Source organism: Meriones unguiculatus, chromosome 2 (assembly GCF_030254825.1).
Source record: "Meriones unguiculatus strain TT.TT164.6M chromosome 2, Bangor_MerUng_6.1, whole genome shotgun sequence".
Lineage (NCBI taxonomy): Eukaryota > Metazoa > Chordata > Mammalia > Rodentia > Muridae > Meriones > Meriones unguiculatus.
Window position 1 is genome coordinate 160,331,603 of NC_083350.1, and position 16,970 is coordinate 160,348,572.

The 16,970-nt window shown below is 43.1% G+C and overlaps 1 protein-coding gene across 1 annotated transcript in view; it reads right to left on the reverse strand.

Moving 5' to 3' along the window:
* Frem2 (FRAS1 related extracellular matrix 2) overlaps positions 1–16,970 on the reverse strand; it is a 127,194-nt gene that overhangs the window by 40,868 nt on the left and 69,356 nt on the right. The window contains exons 5-6 of the mRNA XM_021652359.2: positions 15,733–15,858; positions 13,778–14,029 (exon numbers count right to left, since the gene is read on the reverse strand). Of these exons, the coding sequence (XP_021508034.1) occupies positions 13,778–14,029; positions 15,733–15,858 (378 nt within the window). The remainder of the gene's footprint in view (positions 1–13,777; positions 14,030–15,732; positions 15,859–16,970) is intronic.

The window sequence follows — 16,970 nt, forward strand, 5'->3', positions numbered from 1 at the left end:
CAATCAGAACACAGATTGCAAGACGAAAATGCTAAGAGCGCTGTAGACTCATAGAAAGGCCTAGCCCAGGACCTATTCGAAAGCAGGTGTCCATCAGTGGGAAAGGAGGTTACAAGGACGTTTAGCTGGGCAGCATTCCAACAGCAGAGGCCATTCGCACAGTCACTGAGCCAAAGCCCACTGACTCCTCCAGACTGCCCCGTCCTTACTTTCCTTTTCTAGCTTTCCCAAGACTCTTGTCTGATGTGTTTCTTTACAGTTACTGCAGTAACATGTTCTGCTCGCACCCGTGAGTGCCTTGGAGGGCAGATGAAAATGTACAATTATTCTGATTAAGAGAACAGGGGGAACATCACTGAGATTATTGAAGAGATAATGTTACTCAGTTTACAGTCATGAGTGTAATTATTTGGGAAGACTAGCTTTAAAAGGCCTTTCAGTCAACATTAAATCTATTTTACAAGACAAAGGTTGTAGAGAGGCAAACATCAAAAGCCCATCACAGGAGGAGAGCAGCCAAGTTTTTCAGGTGGTGAAAATGAGCTTCCTTCCAAACCCATGGTTATCCTTCAGTTTCCAGACTGCACTGACATAATGTGTTTAATACAAAGTGAACGGAGGGCTGGAGAGATGGCTCAGGACTCAGTTCTCAGCACCCATGGCCAAGCCTAAGTCTGCAGCCCCCTTGCTAGGTATGATGGCACAAAATCCCAGCATCTGGGAGGCAGAAGCAGGTGTATTCCTGAAGGTTTGAGGTCATCTTGGTCCTCACAGAAAGTTCCAGGACAGCCAGGGCTACACAGAGAAACTCTGTTTCAAAAATAAATAAATAATAAAGGAACTAGCTCAGAAGAGATGCTTCGTAGGTTAAGAACACTTTTCAGAGGACTTGGGGGACCATTTCTAGCACCCACAACGGGCAGTTCACAATAGCCTCTAACTCCAGCGTGGCTCAGAGGATCCAACACATTTTTACCTCTTTAGGCACATGATATACATAGCCAGGCACACACACACATACATACATACATACATACACACATACATACATACACATAATCATATACACACATACATACATACACAGACATACATACATTAAAAAATAAAGATGAACATTCTTTTTGCCAAGCATGATGGCACAGGTCTTAATCCAGCAATGGGGAGGCAAATACAGGTGGATCCAAGTATATTTAGGGCCAGCATGATTTACATAGCAAGTTCTAAGCGACTAAGGGCTACATAAGATGTCTCCAAAAAAAAAAAAAAAAAAGTTGGAATGATAAGCTAGGACTGGCCACTGCCTCCAGCTATCCGTTGTGAAGGAAGGGCTTTAACTGTAAGCTCATCTTGTACGGGAGACAAACAAGTTCCTGCCACAGTGACAACACAGCATGATGCAACAACTGTGTTTGGATATTCATATCTTTGGGTCACATCAAAATCTGTACTCTGTTTTAAGTTGTCTCCAGTGCCTTTACAAGGTATAACCGCCTTCCAAGGTAATTAATTAGTTTTAACCTACTGTTGACAAAATCAAGTCTTGGAGAGTTTAAATTACCTGTTACATAATCAGTATACAGAACAAGCAGGATTCAAACACGGCACATAGCTATGGTAAAGTGTGAATTATTTTCCACTAACTAATGATTTCTTTGAAAATGTTTAGATAAACTGAACATTAAATATACTTAGATGTTCTGAGTTTTAGAATATTCTTGTTAAAGATACATAATGAGAAACGGCTGCTTGAAGGAAAGAGAAAACTTGATCTTCTATGCAAGGGAAAACAAGACCATGTGCATTTAAATTAAGCTGTGGAAATGCAATGCTTGCTTGAAAAAATAAAGGGGAGGAACAAGGACAGAAAGAGATGGTGCTAAAGCTGCCTTACCTGCTTCAGAGGTCACCTTGAATACTTTCACGCCTGCCAACTAATGATAAACTTACAAGATCTCAAATCAACAAAGACTCTGACATGAGTCTGATTTATTTGGGAATCCCAGCAGCTGAAGGAAGAGAGATTACAACTCATATAAAGTGTTAAACACAATCTGTGTGAGGTCTCAGGGATAAGAGCATGTGGCTGACACTAGAAAAATAAATAATGCTGACCACAGACTGGTTAAGAAATGACACTTGAAACATGTCTGCTGGCAGCCAGAGGAAGTCCAGAATAAACAGCCTAAGCTACTCTGTTCTGTTCCAGGCTCAAAAGAATGTGGTCTGCTCTTGTCAGAATCCTAGTAAATGGGGCAGGGTGAGGGGCTGGGAGGACGGGGGACGAAGACTGTCCAAAGCCTCACCTCAAGGGAGTCACTTCTCTGGGTCCCGAATTTATGCTCCGTAACACAAGGACTGGACCACCTGATGTCAGATCACCTGACTGGCCTATCACGCGCTTTTGTCTTCTCTGGGGATCAGGGTTTCTTATGTATGTTCTAGTTGAAGTCATCTCTTTTCCTTATTTACATTTACACAACACATTCATGTTTACTTTCTGCATTCCTTATTAGAAGGCAAATAGGAAAAAAAAATTCAAGTGGGAGTTGAAAAACCAGTCTTGTCTTATAACTTGTTGGTAACCTGCAGAATCCATATAACAAGATGATAAACATGTAGAGATTATAGCTTTTATATCTCATGTCCACAGCAAGGGGGAACCCTCCTTCCCTACCATCTGACCCCGACCCCGGCCTATCAAGTTTCATTAGGACTGCCTGCATCCTCTTCCTCTGTGGTCTGGCAAGGCTATCCCACAAAGGGGGAGTGATCAAAAAACAGGCATCACCATCCATGTCAGATATTGCCCTTGCTCCCCTTACTGGGAGACCCACATGGAGACTGAGCTGCCTATGAGCTTCATCTGAGCAGGAAACCTATCTAGGTCCTCTCCATGCATGGTCCTTTGTTGGTGCATCAGTCTCTGCAGGGACCCCAGCCCCAGATTTGTTGGCTTTGTTGGTCTCCTTGTGGAGCTCCTGTCCTCCAGGCCCTTCTATTTCTCCACTATATATGACTCCCAGCACTCTGCCCAAAGTTTGGCTGTATTAGCATCTGCTTTGATCCCCTTCTGGGTGGAGTCTTTCAGAGGACATCTATAGTAGGTTCCCATCCTGTTCCCTCTCTTCAACCGCTTCTGGTGTCTATTATATTTGCCCTTCTGAATGAGAATTAACTAACCTCCCGTGGGTCTGCTTTTTCAAGACAGGGTTTCTCCGTATAATAGCCCTAGCTGGCCTGGACTTGCTTTGTAGACCAGGCTGGCCTCGATCTCATAGAGATACACTTGCCTCTGCCTCTGCCTCCTGAGTACTGGGGTTAAAGTTGTGTGCCACCACACCCAGCTCAGATGTACTCGGTTTTAAGACAGGCAGGAAGCTGGACACAGTGGCACGCGCCCGTAATCCCAGCACTCAGGGAGGCAGAGGCAGGCGGATCTCTGTGAGTTCGAAGCCAGCCTGGTCTACAAAGCAATTCCAGGACAGCCAAAGCTACTGAGAAACCCTGTCTTGGAAAAACAAAAGCAAACAGGAGCCTGGTGTGCTGTGTATTTAGGGGTATAGAGGATGGATGAACAGACTACAGAGATCGAGTGCAGACATCTAGAAGCCACTTGAAGCTGTCTTGGGAGTTGTATGAGCTGTTCAGATGAAGAAAGATGACATAAGGATTAAACCATAGGCATATAAACAGGAATGAAGATTTGGGGTGGACGGTGAGGGAAAGGAGGGCTGGTACTGCATTCACCATGACTAAGAATGCAGGAGGAAGAAGACTGGAAGGAAGGCTCAGCAGTTAAGAGCACTTGCGGCTCTACAGAGGAACCAGTTCCATTCCCAACACCAACATGGCAGGGCTCAACCATCTGTAACTCCAGTTCCAGGGATTCTGATGCCCTCTTCTGGCCTCTGCGGGCACCAGGCATACATGGAGGCAAAACACCCACACACATGAAATAGAAATAAAGTAATTTTTTTTCAATTAAAAAAAAAATACAGACGGGAAACCAGGAGAGGGCAAGGATTAGCTGCTATTGCCACTGAGTCTTTTTCCTGCTTTGCTTTCTTTTGGCATCTAAGGCCGCTGTCTGCTAAATTGTGTGGTGCTGTGTAGTTGTCTTCTCACTCTTTAAAAAGAAAAAGAAAAAAAAAGATTTTCACTCACAACTGAATTTCTGTGTCTCCTATAATTATAACACAGGAGTTTTCAAGTTTCTTTTCTAGAAAAGCCAAGGGAGAAAATGTTTTGAACAAGGTAACCGTTTCCTGTCCCTGGAGAATTAATCAAGGGCTTTCTGCTAATGGCTGACTGTTGAACCAAATCCAGGCCAGGTAACTAGGTAAGTCTACCAGCATCGGAAAGGACCTGAAAATATGTGTGAGATCAAGTTCAGCAAGAACACACGTTTATTTGTCAGGGCTCAGCAATGCCTGGAAAGCAGCCTCACACCTTTGTCCCTCTTTTAAGGTAGTCTAGATGGCCCCTCCCCGTGCCAAGATGGAGACCACACACAGGTAGGTACACAGCAAGCCTTGGCATTTCTTTCCTTTTTAGCTTTCATCTCCAGGGTCATCTTACACAATGGGGGCCGTGGGAATAACTCAGTGGCTTTTCATGTTTACTTATTTATTTGTTTTTGAAGTTTTCCTGGCAGTGAATAGTCCTGAAAAACCACCTTTCTGGATGAGGGTGACGATACACAAATGAAAGGAAACCCAGAATGAGTTCCTTGCCAGTGTTCTGACCCGACATCCTTGCTTTGTGGCACATTTTTCCGGGGACAGTGAAAACAGACGTTTGTGAAATACCCTTAGGGAGATGGAAGCTGAAGTCTATTTCAGCCCTATAAGGGGAAGGAGAAACACCCCTCCCCCCCAAACAAGCCTGTAATTTCACTTCTTAAAAAGTTTTCTCATAAAGTGCTACCAACCATTTTATTTCTTTTTAGAGGCTGTATTCAGGGACCGCTGGCCTGTCTAAGGCAGTGCTATCCCCAGCGACAACTGTTTTCACAAAAGACTGGCACAGCCTAAGGGACACACGGCAATGCCCATTAAGTTACCAGCTGCCAGTCTGAATGGCTCCATTGAATTTTTTTGTTTTTGTTTTTTGTTTTTTAGTAGGGAGGGGTGGGGAGGCTCTTCCTGAAGGTTAAGGACAAGTTTCAAGATCTTCAGAAAGCTTCCTATGGTGAGCCTGCCCTTGTTATTTGCCACAATGCAGGGGTCTGTCTAGCTCCTTGTTGGAATCCTCCTAGAGAGGGATGGTCTGTGTTCAGCACTGTGTTTTAAGCACCTTGGAGCCTGCCCAAGTCTTAATAGGGGCCCAGGAAACATGTAAAGGGGCGCAGAGCAATTTCTTAGCCTTTGTCATCTTGCACAATGTCTTCACCACACAAGCATTTAACAAACATCTCAGAAAACAAAGGCGTGAGTTCAGTCACCGTCAGGCACCTTCGGGACACTGCAGGATACCTGGTGGCCATTCTGAAGTGAAGTTTCCTGGAAAAGCCATGCCTGAGTTGAAAATTCTATGGACAGACTGATTGACTGAGGACTTCATGAGCGAGTTGGAATACTGCAGATGGACGGCTAAAATTACCTTGGGATATCTTTACCTCCTTGATTCCCGATTATCACAACCCCTGTAACCTGACGTAATATCCTATTCGCTACAAGATAAACATTTGGAGTATAATGACTTAATAGACATTAAGTTAATTAACCCCAAAGCTCAGAAGACAGAAGAGGTTTCATTGCTACATACTCATCGTCTACAAGATGTCTCTACTGATGGATGTATTTGGTAAATACACTGGTTAACAATTTCCTTTCATTATCTGACTAATTAAAACCTGTCAATCTGTGTTCCAGGGTTGTGGCCACTCATATTAGTCTCAGAAAGTCCCCTTTCCTTTGGACAAAGTACTGCTTTTCACCCACACTTCTCTAAGAAACAAGTCTTTAGTCTGATCCCTGGAATATAGTCAGCCCAGCCCTCTACATCCCCATGTTCCACAGAAGCAATAGCTGCCTCTGTGCTGAGCACATTCAGCCTGGTTTCTGTTTTTGTTTTCTGTTCTTCTTTTGTAAAGAGTTACTTGTTTATATTTTATGTGTATGAATGTTTTTCCTGCGTGTATGTATGTGTGTGCAATGAACTTGGAAGCCAGAAGAGGGAGTCAAATCCCATGAGACTAAAGTTACAGACAAGTGTAAACCATCATGCAGGTGCTGCTACTGAACCTGGGTCCTTGTCAGGAGCAGCCAGTGCTCTTAACTGATGAACTGTCTCTCCAGCTTCAGTCATTGGTCTTTAAACAATACAATGTCACAACTACTGACAGAACACTTATTAGTCTCATAGATGTACTCAGTGCAGATGACTTAAGGTATGTGGAAAGATGTGTGGGTTGTATGCCAGCGCCACTTACTGCGTGAATAATTTGACAGGGTGCAGATATCGGTAATGTGGGGCATTTTCATGATTGCAAACTGATGTAGGAAGTGTCTATCCCACTGTAGGCAATACCGTCCCTTGACAGGTGGCCCTAGGTTGTAAAGAAAGGTAACCCCATGGGAGTAAGATAGTGATCTATTACAAATTTTCAACTTTTTTTTGCATTTTATAGCTTTAAAAATTATTTATATGTACAGGACTGTGGAGGAGAGTTGTGCACACAGCTTGAGTGCCTAAGGAGGACAGAAAGGCATCAGATTCCCTGAAGCTGGGGTTATGGGCCTGTGACTTGCCCTATGTAGGTCTTCTACAAGGGCAGCATGTGCTCTTAACCACTGAGACATCTGTCTAGCCTCTGATTGCTTTTTATTATAAAATTTCTCCAAACCCCCATGGTGGCTGACAGCTACCTGTAACTACAGCTCCAGGGGATCTGATGCCCTCTATGACCTCTGTGGGCACCAGGAATGTCATACACAAACACACACACAATAATAATAATAATAATAATAATAAATTAATTTGAAAATAAAATTTTCCCTCACTAGTTCTACACTTACAAACTTTAAAGTCTGGTGTTTGAAAAGCGTCTTCTGAGATTTGTGTGATTTTGTTTAGCACTGAAACATAACTCATCATTGTCTGAGATCTTAGGGATAGATGTTCAGTGATCTGCTTCCAGGGCTTTAGTAATAAGAAGCCATAGATGTTTACACTTTTGTTGTCTGCAAGAACAGTGCAGCCAGAAACGGTTCTCCTGTTTTAAGAGATGGGTATCAGGCAGATGGTGTCACTGGGAAAAGCACAAACAAACACAAGGCATTATTTTTCCAGAAGACTCTTAAGAGCCAAAGCCAGCACCACAGACAACAGCTTCTGCTGGCTGGTTTCCCAAGTGGCTGCCAAAGGCAGTGCCGGAGTGCTAACGCGGTCTCCCAAGAACCGCGGAGTTACAACTGGTAGAGAGAGAGCCAGGGTGGTTCATTTGTGACTTACTTGAACATCTACAACACGTCAGTTACTCTAGGATATTTGGGGGCTAGAGTCATGCAAAAGAGCATGTAGCTTCATTGGGCAAAGTTCACTGTTAGGGCGCCTCAAAGTCCTTTGGATCTTACAGCAGGATCAGAAGGCAAATGTGATGTTCAATATACACACTGCCAGCAGGATATGGCTTTCACAGGTTAATACCATGAGTGTTGTGGTCACGCTGACTCGAAGCTCCATGGCTGTTCCCCTTAGGTGAGTTATCAAACCACATTCAAAATGACACCACAAAGGCATGCTATGTCCTCTTCAAAATGTGTGTTAAGTGGTGAAATTCAGAAACTCAAAGGGTGCCCTTGTTAGCACTGGCTAAGTGTTATACATGAAACACTGGAAAATAAAGTGGTATTTTTGTGGTGCTGGGATAGAACCCAGGGGCTTTTACATAGTAGGCAAGTGCTCTACTACTGAGCCACACCCTTCACTTAAAGCCCTGAAAAATGAAGACAGGAGTTAACTTAATACTGAATACAACTTTTATGCAATAGGTCCACCTTGAACCTCTCCAGCAGAGCCCCTGCCTGCGCACACAAGCTCTATGACCCCAGAGTTCACTCTTGGTAAGCTGGTTCTGTGTCCCTGCGTACTTCCTGGGCTTACTGTCTTTGTGGGCAAGAAGGTCACTGTTCCATGTAAATTATACAAAGCATTTAGCCATTCTCATAAAAAGCTCCGGAGACTTTCCCTTTTCTGGTAATCCTGGTGAAATGTTTTCAGGCAACTCGAAGAAGGGATCCAAGTGGCTGCTTGCCAAGCTTGTGTGTACAGTAAAAAAAAATCTTAGTTCGCCTCGTGTGTAGTTCACTTGTGCCTACAGATTTGGAAAGATCAGGGGACCTCCCCAGCAGCCAGACCTTTTGTGGGCTCAATCAAAGGTACCCCCAACTGCTACAGACCCCAGTCCATCAGTCTCTGACCCTGACATTTTCCCCTACTTAACCAGTATTCCTCCTCCTTTAGGCACTTCCCCTTTACAGATGGCCCTATTGACTGCTTGAGTGAGGTCCAGATTTACAGACATAGGTCTGGGAACTGGGGAGCCAGGGGCACAGGTCCTCTGATGGCCAGACCTGAGGAGACCCACTTCTCTAGACCTCTTCCTCTGCCTCCTTTTCATCCCTGGGCCCCCTTTCCTCTGCCTCCTCTTTTAGTGAATTGCTCACTCACATCCACAGGGACTCTTTCTTCCCATCTTCTCCCACTCATGCGTTTGTAACAATCAGTGCTGTGATTCTATAATTCCTGTCCCAAAATCACAGTTAAACAAAGATACAACATGAGTCTTCATCAGAAAGTCGTTTTAAAATGCAATGAAATCATCCAGTTTTAGTTATTTTGAACAGCACCATCATTCAAAATCAGTTCGGATCATACAATCTCATAAAGAAAAAAAAACCTACGTATTCTCCCTCACACGAAGAATATAGCCAATATATATATATATATATATATGTGTGTATATATATATATATATGTAGACAGATGTACAGTATATACAGAAAAGAGAAGAAGAAAGGCTAAATATTAGGGGAAGGACTGGATGTAGGTGAAGGACATGAGTTACAAAAGAGGACAGAAAGCTAATTCTTCTACTTCTAATCCTGTCGTGGATTTTTCGTTTTGGTGTTGGCTAAGTACACGAACATATATATTCGATAGTAAAAGTGTAGAAGCCAGTGTGAGGCTGCACAGACTCGGTGCTGCAGGGCTGTTCCCCATGCACAAGTTTGGTCAGTTGTACAGTCTTTGGGTCTGGGTAATTTTGGTATTTGATTTTTTTTTAAAAAAACTTGCAACCCTTTTAATAATAAAGTTTAAAATAAGTAACTGGATAAAGGCACAGAGGCCTTTGTTTGACAACACACTACTCAGTAACATACTTCAGTTGTGTGTGCAGACAAGTTTTAGTCTGTAACAAACGGCAGTTCTTACTGGCAACAGTTGCTGGGATGAACCGGTGCGCTCTGTTTGGTAGAACTATTTTCTGGTGGGCTGTCTTCTTTCCCTCACACACTGTACTGACTGTCTGCGACCTTCTAGTGTGCAGATTTACCCCGCACTCATTCTCCTCTCCCTGTGCTTTCCACCTTACCCTCTTGATTTGAACTACTGCGTCTGTATACTTGACTTACAGGATTACTCAGACTGTCTGGACCCACCAGCCACCAAGTAATGACAGGCAGACTTTTTATGAATATGAAAGCTTGGCCTCAGCTTAGGCTTGTTCCCAACTAGCTCAAATAACTTAAATTAATCCATTTATACTAATCTCTGTATAACTTAACCCGTTCACACTAATCTACCTTCTGCAGTGTGGCTTGTCGCTCCTCAGTGCCGGCACCTGTTTCTTCCTTTAGGGCTGTCTGGCGAATCACCTCCTCCACCCCCCACCCCCAACACACCTGATTCTTTCCCAGCATTCCTATCTCTGCCTGTCAGGCCTGCCTATTCTCTCCTGCTTTGCTATAGGCCATTCAGCTCTTTATTAGACCATTCAGAAGGTGCTGGAGGGAGAGATTACAAAATATGGTGCATTTATAAGAATAACAATACTGAAGTCCAGCCTGTATTCAGCTCTCTGCTGGTACAGAAATCAGCACTTGAATAATGCCAAGACTACCTTTGCACAGCACACAAAAAGATCATCCCAACACTCAGTGTCTGACTTAGTTTTGTATTTATCCTAGCCTAGTGTCCAGTTCGTCCTGTGTGTCCTACAGGAAGATCAGATGTGGTATGTTTAAAAAAAAAAAAAAGCCTCAGAGCTAGAGAGACAGCTCAGTAGTTAAGAGCACTGACTGCTTTTCTAAAGGACCCAGGTTCCATTTCTAGTACCACATGATGGCTGACTACTGTCTGTAACTCAAGTTCAGGGGATTTGACACTCTCTTTGGCCAGGCATGTATGTAATACACAGACACACATGCAGGTAAATAATAAAAAATTAAATTAAATTAAAAAAATAAAGAGAATTTCTCATCTCACGTTCTTTCAACCTCTTTTCCCAAGCTGCTTGTCCTAAATTCCTATCAAAAGACCATCCTTTGAACCTTCCACAAACTTTCTGGATACAGACATTTTTAATTCCTCTCATCCTTCCTTCCTACGTGGGGAGCTAGTCTTCTTGGGGTTTGCTGTTGTGTTGTTTTTAACATTCAGCTTTCCATCGCTCTCTAGTTAGTAACCTCGAAACCCTACTCTGATCATTTCCCAGTCTCATTCAAAGACGTCGCCAGGCTCTATGCCCAACCATTCAGCCCATGTGCTTAATTCAAGGCACTTGTAGGTGCGTGAAGCCTGTCCTCTCAGACTTGCTGACCACAAAGCCCACCTTCTGTTGAGTCAGTTCTTAAAAGTACTTTCCAACAGTTCATGTTGCCTCATTTCCACAAAATGCAGTAGGCCGAGATACCCCAGGGACATCATCCTTCAAGTGAGAATGAGCTGGGGAGGTGGGGGCTTGCTCAGAAGGCCAAGCACCACTAACTGGATGGGAGCAAACGTGCCTGCAAAACCCAGGACACTGACCATAAAGCTGGGCATAAAAACCTTCTCTTTTTTAAATTTAGTTTTTATTTTGAGGAATTTTATACCTAACTGCTGTTTTTCCATCATCTCCACCCCTCCCTTTCTCCTTTCCCCTCTTTCTATACCTGTGTCCCCTGAGACTCTCTCAAAACCATCACTTTATCTTTAATTATTATTGCTACATGCAGATGTATAACATATAGTATAATATGTGTATGCACACAGGTCTGCATATATAAAGGTAGCCTGCTGAGTGCACCTCACGTTGATAGTATGTAGCTGTGTCTGTGGCTAACACTGGGGACTGGAGCCTATGGGGGCTCATCCCTGGAGAAGATGGAGCTTCCCTCTCATGGCTGCCTGTAGCTCTTCCCTCAGAGCTTTCTTGAACTGTGGCGCCCTGGTCCACCCTGCCTCCTTCTTCTCCCTCTCTGCTGTTTCAAATCTTATTACAAGTCATTCCCATGTCATGTCTTCAACCCCACCCTGCATACACAGAATTTAAAGCCTGGGAGTTTCTGGCCTGTGTCAAGTGCCTCTGTGTCTATTAGGAGTGGTACAAGCTTCATAACAAGTACTCACCGCATGCCTAGACCTTTCTTAATGGCCAGGCATCTCGTGTACTCTGCTTTATTTTCTTTCATTTTGGTGTCAAGGCTACTGTGTCTTGTCCATGGAAGAGGAGGAAACCTTGAGGTCTACCATTTAGTCACTCCTGCTGTGTCCAGCGCTTTTGGCTTTCACTGACTTCTGGTGCCACTAACAGTGTGACTGCAGAGATGTATACAACCCAAGGATGTTCTGAGCAATCATGAACTCATTCCCCACACCCAGTTCCTTATTTTTAAAGAGCATCTTAACTTAGGCAAACTTAATGAGGAATTTGTTTGTGAAGTTATTACTTTAATTGAATCTGGCCCTTTCTTATACAAACTGGCTGGCATCCCTTAACTGGCTCTTATGTTAGTGTAAATAATTGTATTTAAGATTAAGGAAAAAGGAAAAATAGAAGGAGGCAAGCTGGTCTTTCAGCTTTGCACAAATGCAAACAAGTTCACTCACAGTCACTCCTGATGCATTTCTGTAGCATAAAACATTTTTTCTTGGCAAGAGTGTTCTTGCCTTTGATTCTAATGGTATAATCTGTTGAACATCTCTGAACTAAGATTCACATACCACGGGGTCCATCCTGTAGAAGCTTCTACTTTCTGCCTGGCACAGCAGTGTTTCCAGGGTAGGTAAGGAAGACGCCATTTTAATGAAGCCACCATGTGGGTTTTCACACAAAGGCAGACCATGGATTCAGCTTCAACATTCCTGCACGTACTCCAAAGACTGAGGGAAACAGGCTCGGTGTTGAATTAAGCCTTTTGGTAAGGGACCAGCACTGCAGTATTTCATTGTTAACTTGGGATACAACAGAACACTGAAGATGCTGGTGAAAATGAGTAGGATGTCTGCATATTCCTGAACTCAGCTATCAAGTAAAACATTTAAGCCACGCTGACGTGAGTTCTTGCTGAGCTGAATACCATGTGGCTGTCTGACCTTGAACCCTGCGGTGGGAACAAACCCTGCTGTACTGTGTTCTCTCTACCGATTTAGAGGAGCCAGGGCAAATTCCTTCCTTGCAGGTCGAAGAAATTTCATAACAGTTTCTCAAGATTTAAGATAAAGCACTCAACCAGAAACTGTATTAATAAAGTTGTTTCTAAGATCTATAAAGAAAGAATGAGGCCTATCTGAATTAGTATGGTAGTGCAGAAATGGAATGGAAAAGATAGGTGGAGAAAGCGACCAGCAGATTAATCCGACTGTAGTTTCAGAGTAACTGAGTAGGAGGAGCAATATTCAGCTGTAACCCCAAAGCCTCAAATTTTAACCCTTTCAGCACCAGGGTTAAGGAAAGAAGAATTCTGCAAAATACGAAATAATAGGGCTCTCTCAATTGTTCACCTTATCCAAGAAGGTATTTTCCAGGAAAGGAAGGGTTCAATTCTCAGTACCCACATGGCAGTTCACAACTATCTATAACTCCTGTACCAGGAGATCCGACACCCTCATACAGACATGCACAGTCAAAACACCAATGTACATAAAATAAAAAAATAAATAAATAACAACAAACTGGATTAGAGTAGTTATCAGTTAGACTTCACATTTTAAAATTAAATCCTGCTCCATCTAAACTGTTATAGATAGAACACGTAAAAGAGCTCTCTAGATGGTAGATGGGAATTTAATCCAAGTTCTTAGGTTTATTTTGGACATTTAAAATACTGGCTCTCTAATCGTGATTCAATTTGAAATAAGATTGCTACACTTGGTGTAAGTATAGATCTTGGCTGAGTAGATGGCTCAGCAGTTAAGATACCTTTTGCTTTTACCAAGGATCCAAGTTCAGTTCCCAGCACCTACATGGTCTGCTCATACTGAGCACCTGTCACTGCAGCTCCAGGGGAACCCAGCCTTCACTTCTTGCCTCCTTGGGAACCTGCATTCAGGTGCTCCCCCAACACGTATAATTTAAAAAATAAAAACAAACCAATACAGAACACTTAACTTTAAATTAATGCAGAGGAATGACTGATGTGGCCAATGATTGATGGACCTTTGTCAACTATAAAATCCAGCAGAAAATCAACATGCACCCCCTAATTCTATGTGAGTTCCATTTTTCCCCCTGTATAGAGAGTCATGGCCAGTGTTGTTGTCCCAAGTAAGATAAATTAGGACTCACCATCATCCTTGTCTGTGAGGATGGTCACCTTGGCTCCTGGAAACTTGTCACCGATCCTCCCGCCCATGGGCATGCTCAAAAGGACCTGGAACGTCTCCTCCTCCTCATACAAGGAGTCATCGATTACCACTACACGACACATCTTCTCACGTTCGTCTTTGTCAAAGCGGATCACGCTGCTGTGGTCCTCAGGCCTAGAGATGTAGTCGGAGTAAGACAGCACAGATGTCCGCACAGTGCTGGTCGCTGTCCCTAGGGGCCAAGAGAACCCAAAAGACTTCAGTGTTGCAACTGTTTCCAAAACCTGTTGTTTTCACATATCTAACTGTTGCAACTGTATAGGAAACATCCCAGAACTGCAGCTCCACCTTCAGAGTGTCCTTGTATCTCAGGTCTCCTTCAAATGACCTCACACATGGCAAATCGTGGCTTTCTGGTGTTTTTCTCCTGCCTTTCCTCCAACAAGCTTTCAGATCAATACCACAGGGCAAAAATAATACCTCCCGTTGTTCAAATGTTTCCCAGGTCCAGGCCAAGGCCACATGCTTTCTGTGCTTGTCTCAGACCTTCTGTTTATCTGCTGGGTTTTAGGCTCTGGGGACATGAGGCATTCAGAAGTCAACACACTATTTCCGGCAGCCTGGTCCTGCTTTCCATATTACATAAATATTAATGGCAATTTTTCATGAAAGCCTGATATGGCAACAACAGCTTATGGAACCTCTTTTCTTTTCCACTGTTTTCTCTAGAAAATGGTTTGTTATGTTAACAACTTTTGTATATTAATCTTAAATTTGTCTTATGCAACTTAAATTTGTCTTATGCAAATTTACCTCTCTCAGAATGCTCACATACAAGCAAAACAGCACTTTGAAATTTGTTCGCAATGATTATGAACTAGCATCATACTTCTAAATGCTTGTTTACTGTTCTTTAACATTGAGAGCATTTTGAAAATTGAGTTGAATGCTTACCGAAGCCTTAAAGCACTTCAAGAAAATATCTAAATCCACAGCTCTCTCCAGAGTTCACTAAATATCAACACGTTGGCTTAGTTATCTTGGCCATTTTAGCACTAATTCATGTCAAAAATCATATGCTCAGAGGAAATCTATTGATTTCCAATGGAAATTTGCATATATTCCTCTCATGGTTACTTAGCCATTCACACACACTTTCTTGTTTTCTCTATGAAGGCATGTTTAGAAAAATTTCAGAGAAACTTAGACCCGTTTCCAATAAATAATGGTTTGTCTATAATTCATTGACCTGTTTCCAATTGATAATGCTTTGTCCCTAATTCATTTCCTATATGGCCTTCTGTTTAATAAAGTTCTGCAATCACAAGTACAAAAGGTACAAAGGTTTTTCATTCAAGCCTACACTTTTTTTTTGTTTGTTTGTTTGTTTAGGTCTAATAGAACCTGATACCTGGTCTTTTTCCTAATAGACAACAGAGGAAAACTATTAGGACCCTGCTGCTACTAGTCAAAGCAGCTTTAAATTAGTGTCTCCTCCTCAGACATCCATTACTTCAGCCCTGTCTTTTTCTTTTTGATGTGCTGAGGACCAAACTCGCAGCCTTTGGCATTGCAGGGAAGCCACTGAGCAGCCTACTAAGGCGGTGACCTGTTAAGACAGCCCAGGCTGTCTGCTAGGAGGCTGCACCACAGACCAGACCCCACCTCTAAAAACCCTCTTAGGCTTGAAAAGTCTGGGTGAGCCTCAGTTCCCTGCAACCTTAAACTGGTCTAAGTGACCAGTACTTGAGGGGAGAAGCAGCAGTTTCCTGATAGACTGACCCAAAGGAGCTCCTAGAGATACCACTCTACAGCACAGTTCTTAGGGAATGCCTCAGTGTCGAAAAACCACAACAAAGCCCGCCCTTCAGGCACCAGCAGAGAGGCAGGCAGGCGCGCTAGAGGTTATTTGGCTTGGCTCAGGGATGGCAGTACCTTGCTGAGTGTAGCAGATCACCATCAGCTCCTGGCTGATGTCTCCACTTCTCCTGATGGGAATGAACAGCTCACCCACATCTTCTTCAACGGAGTACTCCGACTGCGGAATGAAGACGGTGGATTCTAAGGAGGAAACACAATTACAGTTGCCGCCATTTTTTGTTTTGTTTTGTTTTCTTGGTCTGAATTTCTTATCTCAGAAACTTAAAATTTCTCTAGTAGTTTTTCCTTTTTCTTTTTTTAGAATAACAGTGTTGGGGGGAGGGCGGGGGAGGCGAAAGGACAGGTATGCAAACCTCAGCATAGCTTCCATCTCCAGACACTCTTTTCTTCTCAATAGATACCACTGCACAGTTCTTTTCAAGCCGCCTCTTTCCGCTTGTTAAGGCATGGCATCTTCCCCGGTATAACCCGAGAAGCGGAAAGGCCCTGCTTTACAGGACCTTGGTGGGGTTCATACAGTTGAACTCGGCTCCCAAGCCAACCCTTACTCAGGATTAGAACTCAGATCATTTAATGTCTACTCTATCCAATGGGCCTCCTTTTGGATGATTCATAATTAAAAGTGTAACAATATATTCTTCAACTGTTTTCAAATAGCAGTTCGTTTAGAGTTCCTAAGTGTCTTTATCAGCTATAAGAATACCTCTGTAGAGATTTTTTTCTTCCCTAGCAGGGTAGCAATTACTTGTGACATAAAAACTGTGTTTATATAACATTATAAATCTCAATGATTCATTTTCAGTGGAGATGAAAGGTACATTAAGTAATATAAATAGCACAATTAAATTGTTAAAAATAGAGCCACTGTGTAAAAACTTTCACAATCATTTAGTTCAATCGTTTGGCATTATAAACCCAAAACAGATCCTGGTATTCTTCTGCAAGTCTGTTTCCCTGAAAGTCTTAACATCCACACAGAAACCGCTTCCTGATTATCTTTGAAACAGTAAGCATGGTTCTTCTATGGCTATAAAAGACTCTAGAATAGCCCACACAATGAAGACCCACAGTCCACCCTGCCCTGTGGCTGAGGGCACAAAGGAGGAGAGCTTCTGTGGAGCTTTCCCTGATGCTGAGGCTTCTGGGTGGGTTAGCCAGAGGAGAAGAGCCTGCAGGAAGGGGCTTCCGGGGCAAGAGGCAGAGATGACTCAGTGGTTAAGGGTTCAATTCCTAGCACCTATAAAGGGCAGCTCATACCATCTTGTAACTCCAGCTCCAGGGGATCTGATACC